We start from the raw sequence: 23074 nt of genomic DNA, 5'->3' as shown, positions 1-23074 counted from the left end.
TTTCTTTTTCTTTTTTCTTTCTTTTTTTTTTTTCTAGAGTATTTATATCTAGGTAGCATGCATTACCATTAGGCACATGCTAATTTACTTCTGAACAACGTAGCTGTTACTTTTTTGCTTTAGCTTGAGCAGTTCTCACTGTGCCTCTTGAAATCTGCACATAATTTTCTTGGTTGGATATTACTAGTGTCTTTCATTTTCTGCCTTCTTTATGTTAAAACTAGAATCTAATGGAGCAAATCTAACTACTGAATGGACAACATTGCTTAGATACTATCCGCCTCTGCGTTTGCAGACTTACATGATTTCCTGCTAAAATTAAATTTCAGATCTAGTCATTTATATAATATCCTCAAGGGTCATCTTCAAACACTCCCAGTTCTGTATATCAGAGTGTCAGTGAAGTACACCTCAGGCATGCTACTAGGACAGACACACAAGGAAAGACACAGGAAGCAACCGACTGACCCTGTAGAATGATAATAAGTCAGTTTCATGCGAAATTTTTCCCTAAATATTTCAGGTTTCTATTTTGAAAGTTCTGAACCAGAGAAATATGATTCGTCATACATTCTCTCTCTTTCTTGTGAAATATAATAGCAGAAATAAAAAAATATATATTGTTGGTAACAAACCTATTAAAGCTATAAACAAGACATTGCAAATATATAATATTGTTGGCACTCATTTAAAAACTAATTTCATCATTTTAGAAATTGTTAATCTTTATTTAAATTTGATTTTCAAAAAATGTAAATGAAGCTAAATTGTTATTTTATGTACTTGAGTCTAATACATAACATTCCTCTCTTATATAATATAAATATTTAAGAGATTAAAAAAGCAAAATATTCAATTCAATACAATTATACATATATGCCTGATTTTAGAACATTATTAGAGAAATTAGAAATCAGCGCTTATTTTGGTTTGTTCTACCTTTCATTTAGTTGCTCAAATGCTATTATTTAAATTACTCACACTTAGTTAATTACCTAATTGAATATTGACTGAACCCCTACTACGCGCATAATATTGGTGATACTTTGGCGAGAAAAAAAGACACACTTCCTACCCTTTGCAGCTCATGGTCTGGTAGGGCAGAGAGCTATTTGTCAAATAATCATGAAAATCAATTTATAATTACCAACTGAAAAACATAGCAGTAGAAGACAATTGTAGAAGGAATCTCATCCTACCTAATCACAGAAGGCTCTCATAAGACAGGCTTCTAGGAGCTAAGGTTTAAAAGGTGAAATGAGATTAACAGAAGTAAACAAGATGTAGGAGGAGGTGATTTCCTTCAAAGCTAAAGAAAACATGTGAGGAAAGACTATGGTGAGATGAAGTAACTGAATGATAGTATGGCTGAGAGCAGTTGGCCAGGGGAGCAAGTGGTGGGCGATGTGGCCAAGGGGAGGATTCTGGCCTTTGTCCTCAGAGCAATGAGAAGTCAGGGGGAAGAATACAAGCACAAGAGTGACATATTGAAATTGGGAATAGCAAGAGTGCATTCTGATTACACTGTAGAGAACAGATTGACAGAAACACGAGTCAGTGCAGAGGGACTAGTTAGAAAGCTAATGAAGTTAAGCTGAAACTAAAGATTGGCTGAGAATCGTGGAGATGAGATCTACACACAGAAGTGGAACCCACGGCATTTGGTAATGGGTTGGATAAGTGGGAGCATGATGAGGAAGAATGAGATATCAAGGAAGATTTCTAAGATTCTAGCTGATATGTTCAATGCATCAGGGTTCAGGTGGCCAGACAATGAGTCGGGAGAGAGATGGGCTGGGGAGATAAGCTAGAATCAGAGTACAATGGGAATGCATCATGTATCATCCTGAACAAACGGAGAAACATTATAGAATCTGAAGGAAAATGACATGATCGGATCTGTGATTTAGAAAGTTTACTCTGACATAGGACTAATAATGTTTGGAGTTGAATAAGGCTTAGAGAGAGGGGCGGGGGTGGTTATAAAAGGGAACTGAATTGGGTTGGGGGTGATAAAAAAGATAGAGTGAAGGGCAACTCATTTATTTCTCTTCTGGGAGACTGGGTAAGCATTGAAGGATAAACTATTGAGGATTTCTGAATCATTAGCATATACATAGCAATTGAAGCCCCCCAAAAGAGTTCACAGAGTGAGAGGAGATATAGATAAGGCTGGACTCCAAGAAAATCAACTTTTAAGGGATGGGGAGAGGAAGAGGCTGAGAATGTAAGATCAGAGAATCAAGAGAAAAGCAGAGAGGAGAGGTTGTCAAGAAGGAAGGCAGTGTCAAAGTGTCAATTGCTACAGGGAATTCAAGTAAAATAAAGCTTCCATTGGATTTAGTGACCAACTTGTCACTTGGTTATTTTGTAGAAATAGTTTTAGTAGCAGGCTCAGAGTGGAAATCTATATTGCAGTGGAATAAGAAGTAAATGCAGACCTTCCTCTAGGTCTTTTAAAAAAAATTGGCTGTGAAACAAAAGGGAGCTGAGGGCAGTAGCTATAAAGGTATATGGAATTGTCATTGAAAATTATCTCAATATTTCACACATATTGTAGGATAGTTGAATATGCTAAATATGATTCCCATATTCAAGGCACTTATATTCCAGTGGGGAAATAAAATGACAATAAATCAAAGAGATATCTAATTATGTAATATTTTGCTTATATAATATTTACGCATTAACTAAATTATATAAAATATATGTTAAATGTTGATTTGGGGAATATTATTCTTTTAATCAAATACTATTAGAGTACTAGATTGCTCTATGGAAAAATGAGCACAAAATAGCCATTTGAAGGAGAGAGGAAGCTCCCACATCAGATGCAGGATGAGACTCGCCAAATGCTTTAACAAACTTAAAGAATGTATTAGTCATAGAGCAATCGGTCAGCCAACAAAGCAGAGAAAGGGGAACATCAAAATGTTTGTCTGTACCAGTGAAAGCACTTTCCAGAGGCAAGGGAGACAGAGCCATCAGATGATGAGATGGCTTCTCAACCTTGGCTGACATCAGAATCACTTGGAGAGCTGTTGAAAATCCCAGTGCTCATACTGCACCTCAGACCAATTATGTCACAACCTTTGGGGGTGAGACCTGGCACCAGTCTCTCAATTCCAATGTGCAGTATTAGTCTCCTAATGTGGCTAGGGATAATAGGGAGTAATGGCCACTGCATATCTCCTATGCTGGTCCAATTGCTGGATCATTTATGGCTGTGAGATAAATGTACTGGTGGTCTTCGCCTGATATTATTGGATATTTAAGTCATCTAGCCCTCTAGATATGATTCCATCTGTATCAATTCATCTTTTGATTATCATGCAGCTTGACCACAGAGAAAAAAAAGCATTGATAATGTTAATGAGTATTTAAGGTCTCTATTAGTTATATTTCTAATTATAAATATGGTAGGGACAAGGTTAATTAATAACTAAAGATTTTCATTTCTTCCCCATCCTCACTTTATCATGGAGATCTCTATTTTCAGCAGTCTTATTTCTATCCTTTTTGCCTTATAAAATCTGAAGACCAGGCTGATAAAAATGGTATTAGAGTGTGGAAAAGGGGAGCAGGGAAGAGTAATTTTATAGTGGAAAAATCTGGCAAACAGTACTCAGTCAGGTAATCCAGATCGACATCAATAATATATTGATTGCCTGGGTTCTTAATATGATATGATAAAAATATACTTTACCTCTATGATCTTTCCTACAAAAACCTACCTCTATGATCTTTCCTACAAAAACCTATAAATCCATTCTAGACATAAGAAAAACTTGAGACAAACCCCAACTGAGAGACATTGTTCAAAATAAATGAACTTTTCAAAACTGTCAAAATCGTCAAAAACAAGGGAAGTCTGAGAAATCGTCACAGTCTAGGACACAAGAAGACATGATTGCTAAATGTAATATAGTATCCTGGATAAGATATTGGAATAATAAAAGGACATTAAAACTGAAGAAATCTAAGTGAAGCATAGTCTTTAGTTAATAATAATGAATCAGTATCAGTTCATCAATTTTGACATTGACAGCAGGGGAAATTGGACATGGAGTGTATGGGAAATCTCTGTACTACATTTACAATTTTTCTGTCAATCTCAAACTATTCCAAAGTAAAAAGTTTAATAAAAAATAGTATTGGAATTAACTCAGATTGGATCATAGACTTAAATGTAGAATGTAAAACTATAAAGCTCCAAGATAACATAGGAGAAAATCTAGATGACCTTGGGCATGGCGTTTCTAGATATAACACCAAAGGCATGATCCATGAAAGAAATAATTGATAAGCTGGAATTTATTAAAATTAAAAACTCTGTACTGAGAAATATACTGTTAAGAGAATGAAAAAGCAAACCACAGACTAGCAGAAAATATTTGCAAAAGTTATACCTGATGAAGGACTTATCCAAAATATACAAAGAACTCTTCGAACAATAATAAAAAATAAACAATCATTTTAAAAAAATGAGGAAAAAACTTGTCTTGGTTGATTCAGGCTGCTATAATTAAATAGCATATGCTTGGTGACTTATAAATAATAGAAATGTATTTCTCAGTTCTGGAGACTGGGAAGTGCAAGACCAAGTTCTGAGAAGATTCAGTGTCTGGAAAGGACCGACTTCCTGGCTCATGGACAGTTTCATTTCCACTGTGTCCTCACAAAACAAGGACGGGGAAAAGGATGTCTCTTGAGTTCCTTTTACAAGGGTACTAATTCCATTCATGATGACTCCATCTTCATGACCTAATCACCTCCCAAAGGTGCTCACCTTCTAAAACCATCACCTTGGGGGGTAGAATTTCAACATAGGCATTTTGGAGGGGACACTAATATTCAGTCCATAGCAAGACCTGAAAAGACAACTCATCACAGAAGATATATCGATGGCAAATAAGCATATAAAAAGATGCTTAAAATCATGTTATTTGGAAAGTGTAAAATAAAATAATAATGAGATAACACTACACACCTATTAGAATGGTCAAAATTCGAAACACTGACGACACCAAATGCTGGTGAGGATGTGAAGTAATAGAAACTCTTATTCACTGCTGGTGGGAATGCAAAATAGTACAACCACTTTGGAAGACAGTTCAGTGATTTGTTATAAAACTAAACATACTCTTATTATATGGTCTAGCAATTGTGTTCTCAGTATTTACACAGATGAGTCGAAAGCTCATGTACTTGGATATTTACAGCCGTTTTATTTATATTGCCAAAACTTGAAAGCAACCAAGATGCCTTTCAATAGGTATACTGCTAAATAAATTGTGGTACATTCAGACAATGGAAAATATTATTCAATGCTAAAAAAGAAATAAGCTTTCAAGCCATGAAAAGATATGGTGGAAACTTAAATGTATCTTATTAAGAGAAAGAAGCCAATCTGAAAAGGCTACATTTTACATGGTTCCAGTTATATGATATTCTGGAAATGGCAAAACTATAGAGACTGGGGTTTCCAGGGGTTAGGGAGGAAAGAGGGAAGAATAGGTGGAATTTTAGGACAGTGAAACTATAATGGTGGAGACATGTCATTAAACATTTGTCAAAACCCATAGAATGTACAACACCAAGAGTAAACCCTAAAGTAAGCTGTGGATTTTGATTTAATAATGATTTGTCAATGTAGTTTCATCTGTTGTAACAATTGTGCCACTCTGGTGAAGGATGTTGATAATGGAAAGGCTATGCTTGTGTAAAATCAGGGGGTATGTGTGAACTCTCAGTATTTTACAATCAATTTTGCTTTGAATCTTAAACTTCTTTAAAATGTAAAGGCTATTTTTAAAAATATAGTATGGGAGAGTCTGCTGGAAAGATGCAAGGATGAAGGCTAAAACATAATAAAGATCTGATTCTTTTAGTGATGTATTTCATGCATCTTTAGGCTCAGATCATTAGATTGTAATCAACTCAATGAGTGCAATGACTGTGTCTGTTTTGCTTATACTTCTATCCCTAGCATGTGTCATTCTGTCTTAGTGCCTAGAGCATAGTAGACCCTCAATAAATATCAATTAAATGAATGAATGAAATGCCACCTGTTCCATGGAATTTTTCCTAATTACCTTTATTTAACAAGATTGTTATTCCATATGTACACATTTATCAGGTACATATCTATTTTATTCCAGGTTCTATTATATACTTATAGTTGTCCCACACGCCTACATGCTTATGTACACAACACAGACAGACAGAGACAGACAGACAGACACACACACACACACACACACACACACACACACACACACACACACAATTTCAGTTCCTTGAAGATGGAGACTGAGCATCATTTGTATCTTTCATCTGCCAGCACCTAGCTTGGGCTTTGTATGTGAACATTCATATGTATTTGCTGAATTGTTTACACTACTGATTCATTTAAAATTTCTTACTTAGTTGTATTCATATAACAAATACAAAATTATTAAATATTCAATTAATATGAGATAAATGTACTCATTATTCTAATGTCAATGTTTGGCAAGAAGCTCTATTTTGCATCTGTACATTCCACATTGCTAGTATAAGATTATGAAAAAGCGTTTAGTACGCTATTTGTAACATCAGAGCTATTGTTCAGCATTTATGTGTTCAGAAGCCCATTTGATTCCCCTGTAGAAATTTTCCTAAACCAGCAGCAAGTGAGGTGGAAACAGTATCAGGACAGTGGGAAGCTGGGCTCTGGGCTTGCTTAGGTTCCTGGATTTTGTAACTTATATGGCTATTAATAATTCACTTCGATGCCATGGCCTGCAGTATCTCTTCTTTAAAAAAATGGACTAGATAATCTGTAAGAATTATTCTTTGTCATTTAACGCTCTTAGATAATCAAACTGAATCCCTAAATTACAGGCAGGTTTTTCTCTTCATGCATTATTCTGGCCACAAGATGGCAGACTTTATGTTGTTTTCTTCATTCTCTACCAACAAAAAGAACCTTAACCCTCTTACGGCTTTGAAAATTTAAAACTCCCAATTCCTTAAAAAGTCTGATAAATGCAATATGGACTTTTCATTTGGATTCTAAAAGTGTCTTAAATGCTTTGAGTTTTCACAGTAAAGAAGGTTTCCTCTTGTGTGGGAATACTGATTTAGACTATTGCTATATACATGTAAAAATTCCATGATGAGTTCAAAGAGACTACAAGTATTTTCATTTGTTTTCTTTTTTCCTTACATAGTCAAAGGCAGTGCTTTAGAAATTCAAAGTTGATTAAAAAAAAAAAAACTTTAACATGGAAGTTACTGGAGTTTTCAAAATATACTGTCATTCTGATATTTTTAGCCATTGTTCTTGACACTTCTTAAATATTCCAACTTTTTTTGTGCTACTGGGTTCTCAGATTTTATTTGAGGCAGAAGTAGCAAATCAAAAATACATCTATTTCATGCACCAAAATGGGAATTTGAAAGAACAAGATTTGCATTTCAGAAATTTGAAGTAATTTTTCTTAATTTACATGATCTATCTACTTTAAGAAGATTTATGATTTTGCCAACTTACCCTGGTTAGAAGCTCATTCATTTCTGTCACGAGTGTATTCAAGTTGCCCTCTGCCAGCTGAATGAGCCTCTCTGGGGCCCTCTGAGGTGAGAGCAAGTGCTGAAAAATATTTCATTCATTTATACATTTTAGTAAATAGTTTTGTAGTGATCATGAGCTTGAACATTTAACAAAACATATTTTCCCCTTATATACAAAAAACTTAGGCTTATCACCCTTAAAGAAAAAGAAAACAAACCATTTCAATTGGGCACATATACACAAAACAGTATGTGGAATATTCTGGCAAATAATACAAATTGCAGTAATTTATTGAGAAATTACTATGTGCCAGGAGTTTTTGTTTTGTTTTTTCACTTAATTTTTATGACAGTTTTATGAGGTAAATGTTATTCTATTTTGTGTATGAGGAAACTGGCTTCAAGAGAGTTGAAAACTTACACATGATCACATAGCCAATAAGAAATGGAGTCCTATGAATGCTGATTCTTTAAGCCTCCCATTTCAATCAACAAAGATATCATTTACAGGTTAAAAAGAGGATGGCAGTCCTTGACAGAGGGAACTGGCCACGCATTATCTAACTGGCCTGACCTCATTGCTGGTAGGAGCTGGCCTGGCACTCACAGATAGGCCATTTTCTTCTCCTATTAACTATAATCAATCTCATAAAACACTAACATTAGACAGGGTCAGTCTGTGACAGTGACGAATGAAACAAAATGAGACCACTCCATAATCTTGTCTAAGCACCGACAAAACCATAGTCTCTGTGCAGACCACAAAAATACCCAAATCCCATTTCCTGGCTAATATGCATGACCACTGTATCCTTCCTAATCATAGCTTTAACCTCCCTCTGTTCTTCCCTCCTTCTAGATAAACTTCATTGGAATACTAAATTACGGAATTACTCCCACTTCCTAATAGCACTCAATCCAGCACGAACTCCTCCTTCTTTGAACCTGCCCCAAATTGCCCAGCACAAATGCAAATACTAATAAGTTATTCCTAATGCTCTCTATTGAGACACCCCAAATTCCCATTGTGTGCAGTGTCCCTTGTTGCAAAGAGTTAATAAACCCCATTTTGTTCTATCACATGTGTGTTCCTGGTGGTCTCTGGCTAGATCCTAGGGAGCACTGATACAGTTAGAGAAACTGAACAAAGGGGGTAAATAACTTGCATAAGGTTTTATAATATCAAAATGGGATAACAGGTGTGCAGATATTAAATGAAGTATGGAAGAACTCAAACACAGAATCAAGAAAGACTGAAATTTAAGAAAAATCAAAGTCATTTTGACCAACACCCAGCCATAAGGAAGTAGGTAATTGAAACTCCTGGCTTAGATAGTGACCACAGATCAGAACCATCCCAGTATGGCCCCTCAGCACTCATCCATTGCTTAAGTATTATCATTATTTTTAAAAATTATGTCCTACTGAAGTATGCGCTTTCAGAGTTTAATTGTCTTTATATTCTCCCTGTGTATAAGGAAAATAACTGGTCGTCATCTTCTTTATTAAAACTCTTCCCATTCCTCAATATTGGGCCTACAAGGTAAACTCAGAATTCTCTGCCTGGCTTTCAAGGCTGTCCTTCGTGTCTCCCTGCCCTACTCGAGTCTCAAGCTTTATCTTTCACTAGCAGGCCTGACTTCTAATGTCTGCCAGATAGGCCTTGCTAATTCACACCTCTGCCTCTGCTCATGTGGCCATCTTAGATTTGGTGGCAAGGGTATGTATAGGCCTGGGGACAGGGAGACCTTGCCACTGGAGGACTGAATCCTCCCAGACAAGTTATTTTCTCTCTCTGAGCTTTGCAAAGGTGATTTCATTCTCACAGGCCCTAAAGTAATATTGCCTCTATTCAAATCCCGGCTCTACACCTAGTGGCCATGTGACCTTGTGTCTCACATGTTAACTTCTCTGTGCCTCATTTTCCCTACTAAGATGATACATTACTCATGTCCTACTTCTTGGAGTTTATTTTAAGATTTATATATGACAATTCATGTAAGAGTGGTCAATTGCCTAACACAAAGATATTTGTCAATAAATATTAGTTATTCTTACTATCATTATTATTGGTTTCTTCTTCTGTTAAATAGGAATGATAATACTTTAAAGGCCAGGGTCCAAATTAAAGAATATATTCCATATATTCTTCTGGTGCCTAGTGAATCAATCTTAGATTTCTTTCTCCAGTCCCCACCAATATTTCTCTGCATATTAAATTTATGTCTATCTTTCAAATTCCAATACAAATTATACTCTCATTAATAATGCATTCCATAATTACTCTGAATCTTACCCATTTCTCCAATCCCTGTATTTTATTTTATGTCAAATTTTTATAAGGCACATGGTAATTATGTACTTTTGCTAAATGTTGAATTATATTGTTTAATTATTTTTTTAAACCATAGACTTTGAGCTTCCTGAGGGTAATGACTACATTATAGGAGTCATGAAACCCCTAGGGAGCCAAGAGCCTCCCAGAACTTCTCAATAAATATTTGATAATTGACTGATAGTGTTTATGCAGTTATCTTTCATCTTTTTCATCAGATGAACCCCAATTTCCTTAACATTTCTTCCTATCCCATTAAAAGCTTTAACAATGTTTTAGAATAGTACTTCTCAAATTAGTTCTTATTCAAGTACTTTCAAAGGTCTACTTATTCTCTTGCACAAAATTTTAATTTTATGTTTTCATTTTGCCAAGCAACTGAAATGTTAACGTAAGCATTTCTGGAACCCAGGCTGAGCACCTGAGAGATGGAAAGACCACCTGATCTCAGCACCTACATTTGCATGTATGTTTTATTATATGGTAGAATTGAGGACATGAATCATTTGAACTGTGGAGTGATGCCAAATGTCATTTTGGGACCCTGACAAGGGGCTCTCTGGTTCAAGCTGTGGAAAGGTAGGAGTTACCACATGTCATGTGCTGATGAAGGAACTGGCATGGAAGGAGTCTGTATCAGATTCTTGTTGCAAGCAGTAACTCGCTTTCAGCAAAAAACATGTTATTTTATATTAATGCTTTTAATTTTAATTTTTTAGGCTTTCATAAAAATTAATGTGTTTTGATTTTATAGAGCTATAAGTATAAGGAGTTCACCTGATTTTATGTTTGCACATATTTAAGTAACATAATGAAAATGATTTAGGCCAAACATGGGGAACATAGGCCTCTTTTCCTTAATAGCAACCTGTATATTATAGTACTGAAGTTTGAAAAATGCTGGTTAAGACAGCCTCTGAATTTCTCTAACAGGTGCTTGCCTTGATTTGGGGAAATGGAAAGAATTTTACCAATTATTATAGAAGCTTCTGTCATCTTTTCTCTGGTTCTCGCTATTACTGCTGCAACCTACCTTTAGTTCCTGAGTCATATTCTCAAGACCATACAGCATTTTATATGGAGCAGGCAGCGGGCCAGTGAGGTTGATGCTCGTGGCCATCTGCTCCAGGCGAGCCAAGTCACCGAGAAGAAGGCCCGTACATTCATCTCCACAAACTGTAAAAGGGAAATGATGGAGAATATTTACTTCTGCTGAGCATCCCAGGCAGATGTTCAAAGATTTCAGCTATGAAATATTTTATGGGCCAAGTATAATTCTATGAAAGATGATGCTACTAGTCTCAAATATTTAATGCTTTTGAATGAATGACAGCTGAAAAAAGATAAGAACAACAAAAGATCAGACACACCTGTCACCCCGAACCTGAAATATGGATGATGATACAAACTGAGGAATCAGAGAGTAGGAACAAATGGATTTTGAGGGAAACAAGTGTATTGCAAAAGTATTAAAGGAGAGGTAAGATGTGAAATGTAACGTTATAATGCCACCAAACTTCCCACGTGAGCAATCTAGAGGAAATCTGTAACTAGGGAATAAAACATGCTCCAGAGTCTAAATATGCATGCAAATGTACAACACTACATTAGACCACACTGTGGAGTGGCTATAGCAATCGAGTCTTCACATGCTTCATGTATTACATATCCCCAAACTGTATAATTTCTTTAGCTTGATATTGAAATTTTTTTAAATCAAAAGAAATTTTTCTAATTTTTTCCTCATAATTAAATTCATTTACATATTTACTTATTTGTCAACACTTCCTCTTTAGCCTTTCAGCACATTTTCACCCATGATTGGATGAAGTCCCACAAATTCCTATTTTGATGATTAACTTATCGACTCTTGTAATTAAATAACTGCTAAGAGCCAGAAAAAAATTTCTTTAAATAGCCAAGAGTGCTAATGTTCCATCCATAACCTTTTCAGTGATTGGAAAGAGGAACTACTCAAATTTGGTGGTGGTGGAGTGGGGCTGGTTGAAGGAGAGAAAAAATGGATTGTTTCTTCATTCGCAAATTAATCTCATAAACAGCACAATTTCTAACAATACCTTGATTCTTTTGGAGGATTTTAAAAATATACATATTCAGTTTAAACTTAGTTCAAAGATTTCTTTTTACTCTGCTTCAAAGTAATGAGGTATAGCTTCTCCACGTCAAGAGCGTGTGCTGCCATATTCATGATATGCGGTCATGTACATAGTTTTAACTTCTAGCTTATGTTCTGCAGATAGAGGTATCAAAACTATGCATGTGTTGGAAGAGGAAAATACATAACAGAAAATATGGAGATTTGGAGCAGCTTTGGATCATGCCCAAAACTGTCAAGAATTCAATTAGTTCTCTGAGCTGCCTAATGGAGAGAAAACCATTAACTGAAGCTTATAAACAAAGAGAAGCAGTACAGAGGTGATTTTTTGATAGGAAAGTAGTTAGAGGTGAGTTACAATATCCCTTCTCAGGAGTTAAACTGCTCCAGCAGGGCTTTTAATAAATCACATCCTTGGAGGTGACGCCTGCAACCGTAGAGCATCACATGCAGGGACTTCGCAAGCTCCTGACTCCATACAAGCTGAGCGAACAAAGGGGCTCTTTGGAGGCAGGAGCTGAAATCTGGAACTCGAGCTGCACCACTTCCTCTTCTTCTTCCCAGAATGAAAGAGGATTTGCTCTGCATGGAAACTGAGTGAAATGAGAGCACTGTGGCTTCACCCCCTCAGGTCGATGTGAGTGCTTGAGAAGCTTCAACAGACCTATCTACATGAAACAATTATAGAAAACACAACTCGGATTACAATCAGATGCCAAACTAACTATCTAAATACCAAGACACATTCTGGTTCTCAAACTTTTAGTGGGTTTCTGAGGACATTTTTTAATCACAGGACACTAGGCCATACCTCAGTGTTTCTGATTCAAGAGGTGATTGAATCACCAGATTTCTGATTCTCTGAGAATGTGCTTTTCTAACAAGCTCCCAGGCGAGTATTGATACTTCTGTTTGGTACACCACCTGACTGGTAGCATTGGCATCACTTGGGAATTTATTACAAATGCATAATCTTGGGCCCACCTTAGACCTAGTGAATCATAATCTACATTTTGGAAAGATTCCCATGTGATCTATGCATGTTAATGTTTGAAAAGCACTGTTTAAGGTCAGTTGTTCTCAATTTGGGAGTTAGAATCAAATGAGGATTTATAAAATACAAACATCCAGGTGCTTTCCCTTCCTCACCTCCAGAGAATCCAATTTGATGGGTCTATGGTAAGGCACAGGCATCCATATTTTTAAGATTCCAAATGATCTTATCATACAGACAGGGTTTAGAACCACTGAATCAGATGATACAGTTTAGAGATGCTTAGTCCTAAAGGGAGCAAGGGTTTGGAATATGTAATTTTGCTTGCTGTCTCCTCTGTCTAGAATACATCTCCCTCCACCTTCCCCCATGCAGCTCCTGGATGTTTAGGTTAAATGCTCAAGAGTTACTTCCTTAGAGAGGAAGGCCACGATGACTCTGCATTACTGTCCCCACCACTCACTACTGCATTCCCTTTTTGTCTTGTTACCCTAACACTCATACACATGTGGGCTATTTTACTACTTTATTTATATATTATTTTTCCTTCACCAAAGAAGGGACTTTAATCACCTTTGGTCACAGTACCTAGAAGATTGTCTTCTACATAGTAAAAAATCAATAAATAGTTGTTCTATCTGTGATAAAAGAGCCAAAAATATTTTGGAGATTATCAGGGAGTCAGAAGGAAAGAACTGAGAGAGGAAAGGAGAGAGGGAGGTGGGGAGAAGGGGGAAGAACGAAAGTGAGAGGGAGAACGAGTGGGGAGAGAGATAGACAGAGAGAGAGAGAGAGAGGGAAAAGAAGAGAGAGAGCAGAGAATCTGGGACAGAACCAAATATCTGAATGTGAATATATCTTAATGAATGATCCATGACAGTGGAAGTATGAACCTATCAACAGGACAAACAGTTAGAGAAAATTATCTTGTGACTAAGACGGTAGTGATATCAAAGGAATGACTAATGACACTGCTGAGATGAAATGCTGATACTTCAAGCAGGAAGAGTTGTTTCCAGTCTGTTCCAGGATGGAGGAAAGAGCATGAAGAAAACATTATCCAAAGGGATACTAAACAGTGAGGGCAATGCTAATTTCTGAGTGCAGAAAACATTTCCCCACCATCACAGAAACAAGCCATATACTCCATGCTGATAAAAGTGGGTTAGTTTCCTGGAGTGCAGAAACACATCACTTTACCTCCTGGCTAGAGGATCTGGGAACTTTGAATCGTTTCATTCCTGGACCCAGTGTTTCAGAGGGATACAGTGTGACTGTTGAGTTTCAGCTTCGAGGGATTTAATATTTCAGTTTCCACTTTCTTGGAACTGCTGCTTTATAAACAATCCCAATATAGCCTCCTTGAGGGAGAGAGGCAATTTGAGGAGAGAAAGGTAGGCCCAACCATTCTAACTGAGGCCTTAACATGTGTGAATGAGGCCATCTGGGACCCCACCAGGCATGAAACGAAAAAGCTATCCAATGGAGCCCAGCCAAAATTGCAAATCTACAGAATCTTGAGGATATATATACTGTTGTTTTTGAAGCTATTGAATTTTGGAGTGGCAGCAATAGACAACTGATATACTTTCCAAAATTTTATATGTATAATTTAGAGTGTAAATTTAGATTAGAGACTCATAAATTGAAATCCATCGGTAAAAGAAAAAGTATTAGTAACAATTCTTAATTTTATTAAAGGTCGTGAAGAATACAAGGTTCCTTTCTCACTAAGTTCAAAGTATATCATTATTTTAAAAGTTCCATTTAACTTCTAGAGGAAATATATTTGGGGCAGATGTTCCCAGGATAAAAGCAAATGCTCTTTTTTTTTTAAAAATTTCAAGATCTTGAAAGATATTTGATAATATGACTTCTCACCATGTTTTTTAAGGTAGTGTGTTCTTCAAAAATCCTTTGCTAGCCCCTTTTCTGATTTATTATCATTTATAACTACCTATTTCCAAAAAGGAATTGAGTGAACTCATTGATAATGGCATGGCTAGAGGCTCCTTACTGATGGTTCCAGAAATTTCTAGGGAAACGTATGCTCAGTTTTTACTTCATACAAGAATGAATCAGGAACTGGAATGCAGAAATAGATTTGATTTACTGTAATATACTACAGAGTAAATTGGTGAACTAGAATGCCAAGAGGCATGATGAATACTGATTTTTCTCTCATTTATTCTACCCACTGCCCATCTGTTTTAGTTTCTCATCTTTAGCTGTTGAAATGAAAATGTATTTAATTGCTCTTTCAAGGACTCATACATTCCATTTTATGTCTCTGTGTCCAAAGGTCTATTATATTCCATGTCTTATAGTCTCTGTATTTGCTTTTTGAGGAACAGAGTACGAGCACATTTCCATAAGTGAAGGGTAACTTTTATATATGCTCCAAGTAATACACTAACATCTGTCCAAATAGGTCAAAAAGACTTATGAATATGACAGTCAGAAGAATTTTTTCAAAGCTTCCGTATAAGTCTAATTCATACAGTTATAAGATAAACACATGGGGGAAATGTGCCCTTTACATAATGATTTGCTATTTTATTCTGACACAAACTGTTTTACTTACACCACAAACTACTTTTATTTGCCCTCAAAAAGTCTGAAATGTCTGGCAGCAAACACTAGAAATAGGATGCAAATTAAAACCACATTTAATTCACTATGATAGGGAAGATTTGAAGAGTGTACGAAGACATGAAATATTAACATTATGTAAACACTTATTTTTTGATAAGGGTGCAGTAACTGTTCAGTGTAAATTAACACTCACTTTATCATCAGGACACCCCCCCCCCTCCTAACCCTCTTTAAACCATTCTCCTATTTAGCAATAGAGATATGATTATAAAGTGAGATCTGGCCTAAAATGCATGGGAGCAAAAGCAAATATTTCAAGACTATGATTATATTTTATATGACTAAATGTTTCTGAGGCTTTGCCTATAAAAGTGTCAGGATAAATTTGTGTTTAATATTAACAAATGCAGTACTAAATTCAGATCGTTATAGCTGGGCACATGTAAGGGGCAAATCATACAGCTGATATTACAGATCTTTCTGTTAGCAATTAGTACAAAATACTGCACTTCTACCAGAGTCTCCCATGCATAATAACTACTGGCTTACTGTCACAAAAAATTCACTCACTGCATCCAAGCCAAAGAAGCTGAAGCTGAAATGAGATCACTGAGTATTTTTGAAAAGGCCAAATCTATTAACCAATTTTAGCTAAAGATACATAAATTGTCTGCTCTAATCAAATAGGGATAAAATAAGTAAATATACATTTTCAACAAAAGACCCTTCTCCATTAATGCCATTGATAGTTCCCTGGGTATATGGATTTTATATTTCTCTCTTCTCCTTTCCCCTTTCAAGATTAAACATTTAGAATAGCATATATTTAGGGCTTATTATTATAAATAAAGAAATACCTTCTAAAATAAAAATTTGGTTTTAAACTGATTAAGAAGGCTCTTTTTTTTCTTTTTCCTCCTATTTCTTTGAATAGAGAGAAAGGTACTCTGTGTATATATATGTATATATATATATATATATATATATACATATATATACACACACATACATACACACACAGGCATAATATATAAATATGAATGTATATATGAAAATTTATATTACATATAATACAAATTTATATATTTTAATTTTTACATTTATATATTTTATTTAATATATACATTAAACAAAATTCTGCACATAAATATATATGAAAAAACAAGTTCAATATGGTTCCAGTATGGTGTAGCTTTTCAGAAAAATGGAAACTTTGATAGTACTATAAGAAATAATGAGATAGTAGCTTTTGTCTTCACAATATTGCCATCATATTCTAATATTCACAGCAATTTTATGAAGTATTATTAATATCTTTATTTAAACATGAAAAAAATAGTCACAATCAAGGTGACTATGAATCTATTAATATTGCCATGTGATTAACTTGAAGAGATGAGAAAATGTAAGGTTATCATAAAAGGGGTTTTCAGTGACTTGAAGAGTCTAGAATTAGAGATAATTATAGAAAACCAGAATTCAGCCTAACCTAAACGTTTTATCAGAGACTAATGGACTGCACAAAATATACTTTTGAAAAAAATGGTCAAATTATGAGATAATAATGTCTAGAATTTTTTTGAGCATCTATTATTCTTAGATACTTTGTATATATGTATATAGTATTATATTTCCATTTTACAGATGATGAAATGAGATTTAGAAAAGTTGACTAATCTAATGTTGCACAACTTTATGTGGCCTGTCAGGATCCGGGCCCTCCTGAGTCACTTCATAACATCATGCTTCCTTGCATCAAAAGATGGTCTGTTTCACAAACAAACAGAGACTCATGGACATGGACTATAGACTAGTGGTGACCAGAGAGGATAGGGGGTTGGGGGGAAGGTAAAGGGGGTAAAGGGGGTCAAATATGTAGTGACAGAAAGAAATATAATATGGGAGGTAAACACACAGTGTAAATATATATATGCCTTACTGTTAAAGTGTATAGCTGAAACTTATTGGATTTCGTTAACCAATGTCACCATAAAAAATTAATTAAATAAAAAGAAGATGGTCTGTTTCAGGACACCACAGAAAAGGAGATTATTTGACAATCTTACTTAAAGACTTCTGACTTTAAGATCATGTGATTCTACAGTTCTTCATGGTCAAATAAATTCTTGGATCTAAAACACTGAAAATTATAATCAAGTAGAGTTTACTCTGAAAATAAAGCCTGATTGAAAATAAAGGAAACTGTGATCAGCCTCCTCCACATGACGATTCAACAACACAACTCTTTAATCCATTAAGAGAACAGCTTTCTCAGTGTGGTATACAGACCACTGAGACTGATTGCAAATAGCTAGAGAAGTTACTAGAATCAGAATGTTCTTAGCCTGGACCTATGCTAAAAAGTTTGATAACAAGAAATTCAAAGCATCTTTTACTAATAAAGCAGGTGTGAAGAAAGTACAAACAGGGTGAACAGAATTTGCTTTTATAGATTCTCTGATGCCTGGATTTGAACAACATGCCTTAGCTTAGAGTTGTAGAAAAGGATAGTAGACATACTGGCCTTTGAATAGGAACTAGTAGTTGGGGATTAAGTGAGGGCAGAGAAGATGGCATTTAAAGGGCTAGGATGGCGGGTGATCACATGTCCAACAAGCAAAGCCATAGCCCGTTTAATAGTATCTGGAAATTAAGTGATGTTTTTTCATCTTTTATTATAGAAAGTCCCATTTCCTTTACAGTGATGAACCGCATTCCACTATTTTGTTTCTGTTCTCATATGTAGGGAGCAATAACTGCCATTAGTAATCATCTTTGATTATAAGAGTACAGCAGTGCTCTGTGACAATATACGAGGGCCTCTGCATTATTGTGACAAATTCCTTGGTGGGAACTGGCTATTAAAAACAATAATCTTGACTGTGTCTCTGCACATCAGTATCAAGATTGGATAAACCTTCAGGCCTCAAGTTTTACCAAGTGACTAGAAGGTGAGTATTTTTTAGAATTAAGGTGTGTTGCCACATTTAGCTAGGTTTAACTGAGGGTGCTGGTAAAAAATATATTTCATGATCACTTTTATAACACTGGCAAGAAAACAACATCTTAAATGTTATATTTTAGATAAATTGTGGCTATAAATAATAAAGCTGATATATTCTTAATATCTCATATGCAATGAATAAAATAGAAAGCATCAATTTGATATTTATAAAATGCTATTTTAGGCACTCTTTATGGAATAATATCTTGCCAACAGTTACTAATTTTAATTTCTGTTCTCTAGGAGAGTAATATATTTTACTATGCCACTCATAATCTATTTTAAACATCACATGAGATGTTCTGTATTAATTACTTGTCTGTAGAAAATAGGACACGAACAAATCCAAGTTTTGTGTTTCACAATACAAAACTTTACTATTAAATAATAGCTTTCTTACTTATTCTCAAATTTCAGAAAGGCAGGTGGTTGTTTTCATTTGATAAAATGACACATAAATTATGAATGAAGATTGAAAGAGGAGATTGAATTTGTATTAACCTAACTTACTAAGAAGTCCTGATTTCTTAGTAATTTCTTAGGAAATCCAATAAAATATCTATTCATAACTCACCAACATGCATAAGGGAAGAACACATTATAGAGCTGTCCCAAATTATTCCTATTAGGAAAAAATAAAAAAGGCATTGAAGGGAATTTGAGCACCTGAAGAGAAGATAGGACTCCACTTGATGATTTCTGTTAAATAGAGTCTTTAACATAAATACCATATTGACATTCTATATATCTAATTTTTTTCATTTTTTTAGCCCATTTTATCTTTATTCTTCGTTGAGGTAACGTGGGCTCGAGGCTCAGAAGAAGCTTTTCTCAGAAGGCATTTCTCTTACTACATATTTATTCTCTTGCCTGAACCAGGCCTGCCTCCACCCACTCCGGCCAACGAGCCTTATGAAATTCCACTACAGTCACATGTGATAAAACAGGCTCTGTAGTTGAAAGTGTCAGGTGAATCCATTCTTTGGTTTCCTGCTCTAATTTAGCTTAAGGACATATAAAGATATTAAAGGGAGAATTGAGGATAAACCAGAGTAATGTCCTCCCTTGTGTCTTGTTTTATTATTTCATTTCAAAACTAGAAGTGGAAACTGAGTCTGGGGACAGGCCAACATCATAAAACCATGACATGCTTTTCCACAACAGAAAAAAATTTACAGATGAGAGAAAAAGAAAAACCTGAACATACTCTATGTAACAATTCTTATGGTTAACCTAATGCAGAGTAAAAATAAAACATTCCCAGAAGTGGATATCACTAATTTAAGATAGAATAAGGAAAATCTATACATCATTTATAAAATAAAAATATTTATTATAAATATTTTATGAATATAAAAGAAATATTTTTATTTTTAAAATGATTATAAACACTTTAGAAAAAGTGTCTACATATAAAAAAAAATCTTCCAGAAGAATATTAAAATTTCCCGGACACAGCAACTGAAGTGAATATCATGTATAGCAGTTGGAAATACATTTCCCTGTGGGGCAAAGATAATGCAAATTAACATTATAAGGCTGGTGTAACTTTGTAACTGGAGAATTGGTACTTTGTTATTATCACATGGGACACTGGGAGATTTAAAATTCATAGATGTCAGAGGAAATAAAATGAGTTGAGTTTTCTTATTATAAATTTATTTAAATGTATGTAAAATATTTATCATCAACAGACTAAGAATTTAGATCCATTGTTATTGATAGAGAGAGTAACAATTCCCTTTAAAAGAAACTTTCAGAAAATAATCTCATTATTTTATCTCTCACAAAGTTTTAATGTGTTATTGTAATTTTTTGTGCTTTACATCGAATAGATCTTTGAAAGTTTATTTCTGCATAATTAATAAAATTGATGATTTGAAAATGAAGGACTGTTTAGATTAGTGTTTATATTAGGAGTATCTATAAATTATCTAATAATTAAATATATGTTAATAATTTAATTTGGAAACAATATTAAAACTACTTGAATTATGTTGGAAGTCCACTTCGATTATCATTAAAATATGCTATTACTTGAGAAAAGTGAATATGTTTACATTATGACTGAATATAATAATGTAAATGTATATTATATTTAATCTTTCTCCTCTCATCAACTTTGACATTTATTTTTATTTTAAATGTGTTACATTTTATTAAAGATGTTTGAAATATATAGAAAAATAATATAAAAATCTATAGGCCTCAATGCATTCAGTCTTTCCTTTTTGACATATTTTAAAAGCCATTTAAAGCCAGTTTTTGAGGTAACTCTTAAAAACTAGAGCACAAAAGTTCTAATTAAAATCTATTAAGAGTTGGACACATCTGATGTTAACACCAGAAATATTGGCATGAATAATTAAAATAGGTAAATGTTGAAATAAAAGTTATTGAAATATTTATATTTCTATTTGTTAAAAAGATTTAAAACCACTAATGTAAATTCCCTCAAGGAAAATAATACCATAATATGACAGTCCCTCCCTAAATTTATAAATGACCTATTTTAGATTAGAATTCATATAAAATCCAATAATTATATAAGTATTGATATTCAATGTACTTTTAATATGGCATTACTGAATCCAGAAGCAGTTATTAAAAAAAGAGAGAGAGAGAAAGAGAGCCAGACAACTGCTCTTCATTTATCATACATATGAATAAAAATACTTGAATTCATTGTCGCTGCTTCCAGGTTCTGTAGTTCAAGAGAAAGTTATGAAGTGGTAAGCCCATGAATTTCTGTAAGAGCTAGGAAAAGAAAAGTCAGTTGTAATTCAAGGCTTAAAGTGCCTGTCCAGCCCATTACAAATTCAGGAAGATTCTAAAAAATTTAATAAACTCAGATCTTTAATCTGTCACAAAGGCAATGCTAACTCTGAGATGGACAAAATAAAAATAAAATATGCTTCCAGGAGCTTTGTGCAGATCTTCAGTGAACTGACTAAAGCATGCTGAGGATTTTCTCAGCTGTTCTTGGCTCAGTAGGATGGAGGAAAAAACAGCAGGCAAACAGCAGAAGGTGGATAGATAGTGACAGAAAGAATGAAGAATAGCACTAGCTACTGCAAAAAAAAAAAAAAAAAGTCAGTCTCTCTCACTGGAAATGAGACAGAAATGGAATCAAGGCACCAGAACTAATAGCTAAGTTAGTATACGTACAAACACACTCCATGCCCTCGCGTGCATGCCAGTGCTTGCAGCCATCACACTTCTGCCCAATTGCTCCAGGTCGGCATGTGCAGAGCCCTGTGACAGGGTCACAGGGGACAGGCATTGAGCCATAGGGGTCACACTCACATTCTTGGCAGGAGCCTCCGGGGCTGTTTGGGCTGCCAGTATAGCCCAGGGAACACCTAGATTTAAATGGTGACAAAGCAAAGGAGATTAATAATCAGTCATATCTCTAAATTGCTGCTGCTGTTGTGCATGATTTTTTAAATAAAACAAAACTGATAGCAAGAGTTAAGAGATCATGGGTCAGCAAACTTTTCCTGTGAAAATCCAGACAGCAAATATATTAGGCTTTACAGGTCAAGAGGCAAAATCAAAACCATGCACTGAGAAATAAAATTTCAAACTTTTTGGTTGAGGGAATTAAAAACATAGTAATAATAAAAATAATTGAGTATGAATCATTTCGTAATAATAATCTACTAAGCGAAACCAATCTACTAATGAGAAGAATAGAATTCTTGTTGAGGTATCAAATTTACTTAACTGGGGTTCAAATTTAGTGCCTCCTATCATCAAATTGATTGTAAATGTTTGCCTGAAACAACCATTCTTAGCTTGAGTGCCATACAGAATCAGGTAATGGGCCAAATTTTGTGGGCCATCGTTTGCCTACTACTGCTCTAGATCATAAATTTTTTTTGAAGTCTTGTCTTTTTTAATTAGAAATAAATAAAATTGTATATTGACTCCTGGGCTTTCCTAGACTCATGCATTTTAAGGAGGTCGAAATGACCAAATCATTCAACCCATTAATTTTATTAATGAGTGACAAGAAGCAAATTAAGTGACAATAAACTAGATTTTCTATTTAATTCTATTGATTTTTTTTCTAGTACATCTTTCTCAAGATGGATTTTTCATTGTGTATCCATGGAAGTGGATTAATATTATGCAAATAAAACAGCTAAAGAAATTAAAGGGGAAATCTAATTGAATGAACCCCAAATACAATCCATTCAATGACTCTTCTACCCATCTATGCATCCATTCACCTAAGTATACACACTATTGGTAATGTTACTGGTAGTGGTAACTTTACAAGTTGCTAGCAAAACCATATGCTGTGTTTTACCCAGATGCTCCCAGATCACCTGTTTTCCTGACTTAATTATTGAAAACACTTCCTGTCTTTCCTTTGAGTATCCTGGTTTGGACAATAAATCATATATATATATTTGGTCTAAATATAATAAACGGTCAGAATTTTTGTTCAAAAGGCAAATATGGGAG

The 23074-nt window shown here is 34.7% G+C and overlaps 1 protein-coding gene across 1 annotated transcript in view; it reads right to left on the bottom strand.

The window, feature by feature from the left end:
• Nucleotides 1-23074, bottom strand: part of LAMA2 (laminin subunit alpha 2) — a 239010-nt gene that overhangs the window by 108301 nt on the left and 107635 nt on the right. The window contains exons 21-23 of the mRNA XM_039849938.1: nt 21770-21963; nt 10926-11068; nt 7538-7636 (exon numbers count right to left, since the gene is read on the bottom strand). Of these exons, the coding sequence (XP_039705872.1) occupies nt 7538-7636; nt 10926-11068; nt 21770-21963 (436 nt within the window). The remainder of the gene's footprint in view (nt 1-7537; nt 7637-10925; nt 11069-21769; nt 21964-23074) is intronic.

The sequence above is a fragment of the Pteropus medius genome, unplaced genomic scaffold (assembly GCF_902729225.1).
Source record: "Pteropus medius unplaced genomic scaffold, Ma_sr-lr_union100, whole genome shotgun sequence".
Lineage (NCBI taxonomy): Eukaryota > Metazoa > Chordata > Mammalia > Chiroptera > Pteropodidae > Pteropus > Pteropus medius.
This window is presented reverse-complemented; position numbering and strand designations above follow the sequence as displayed.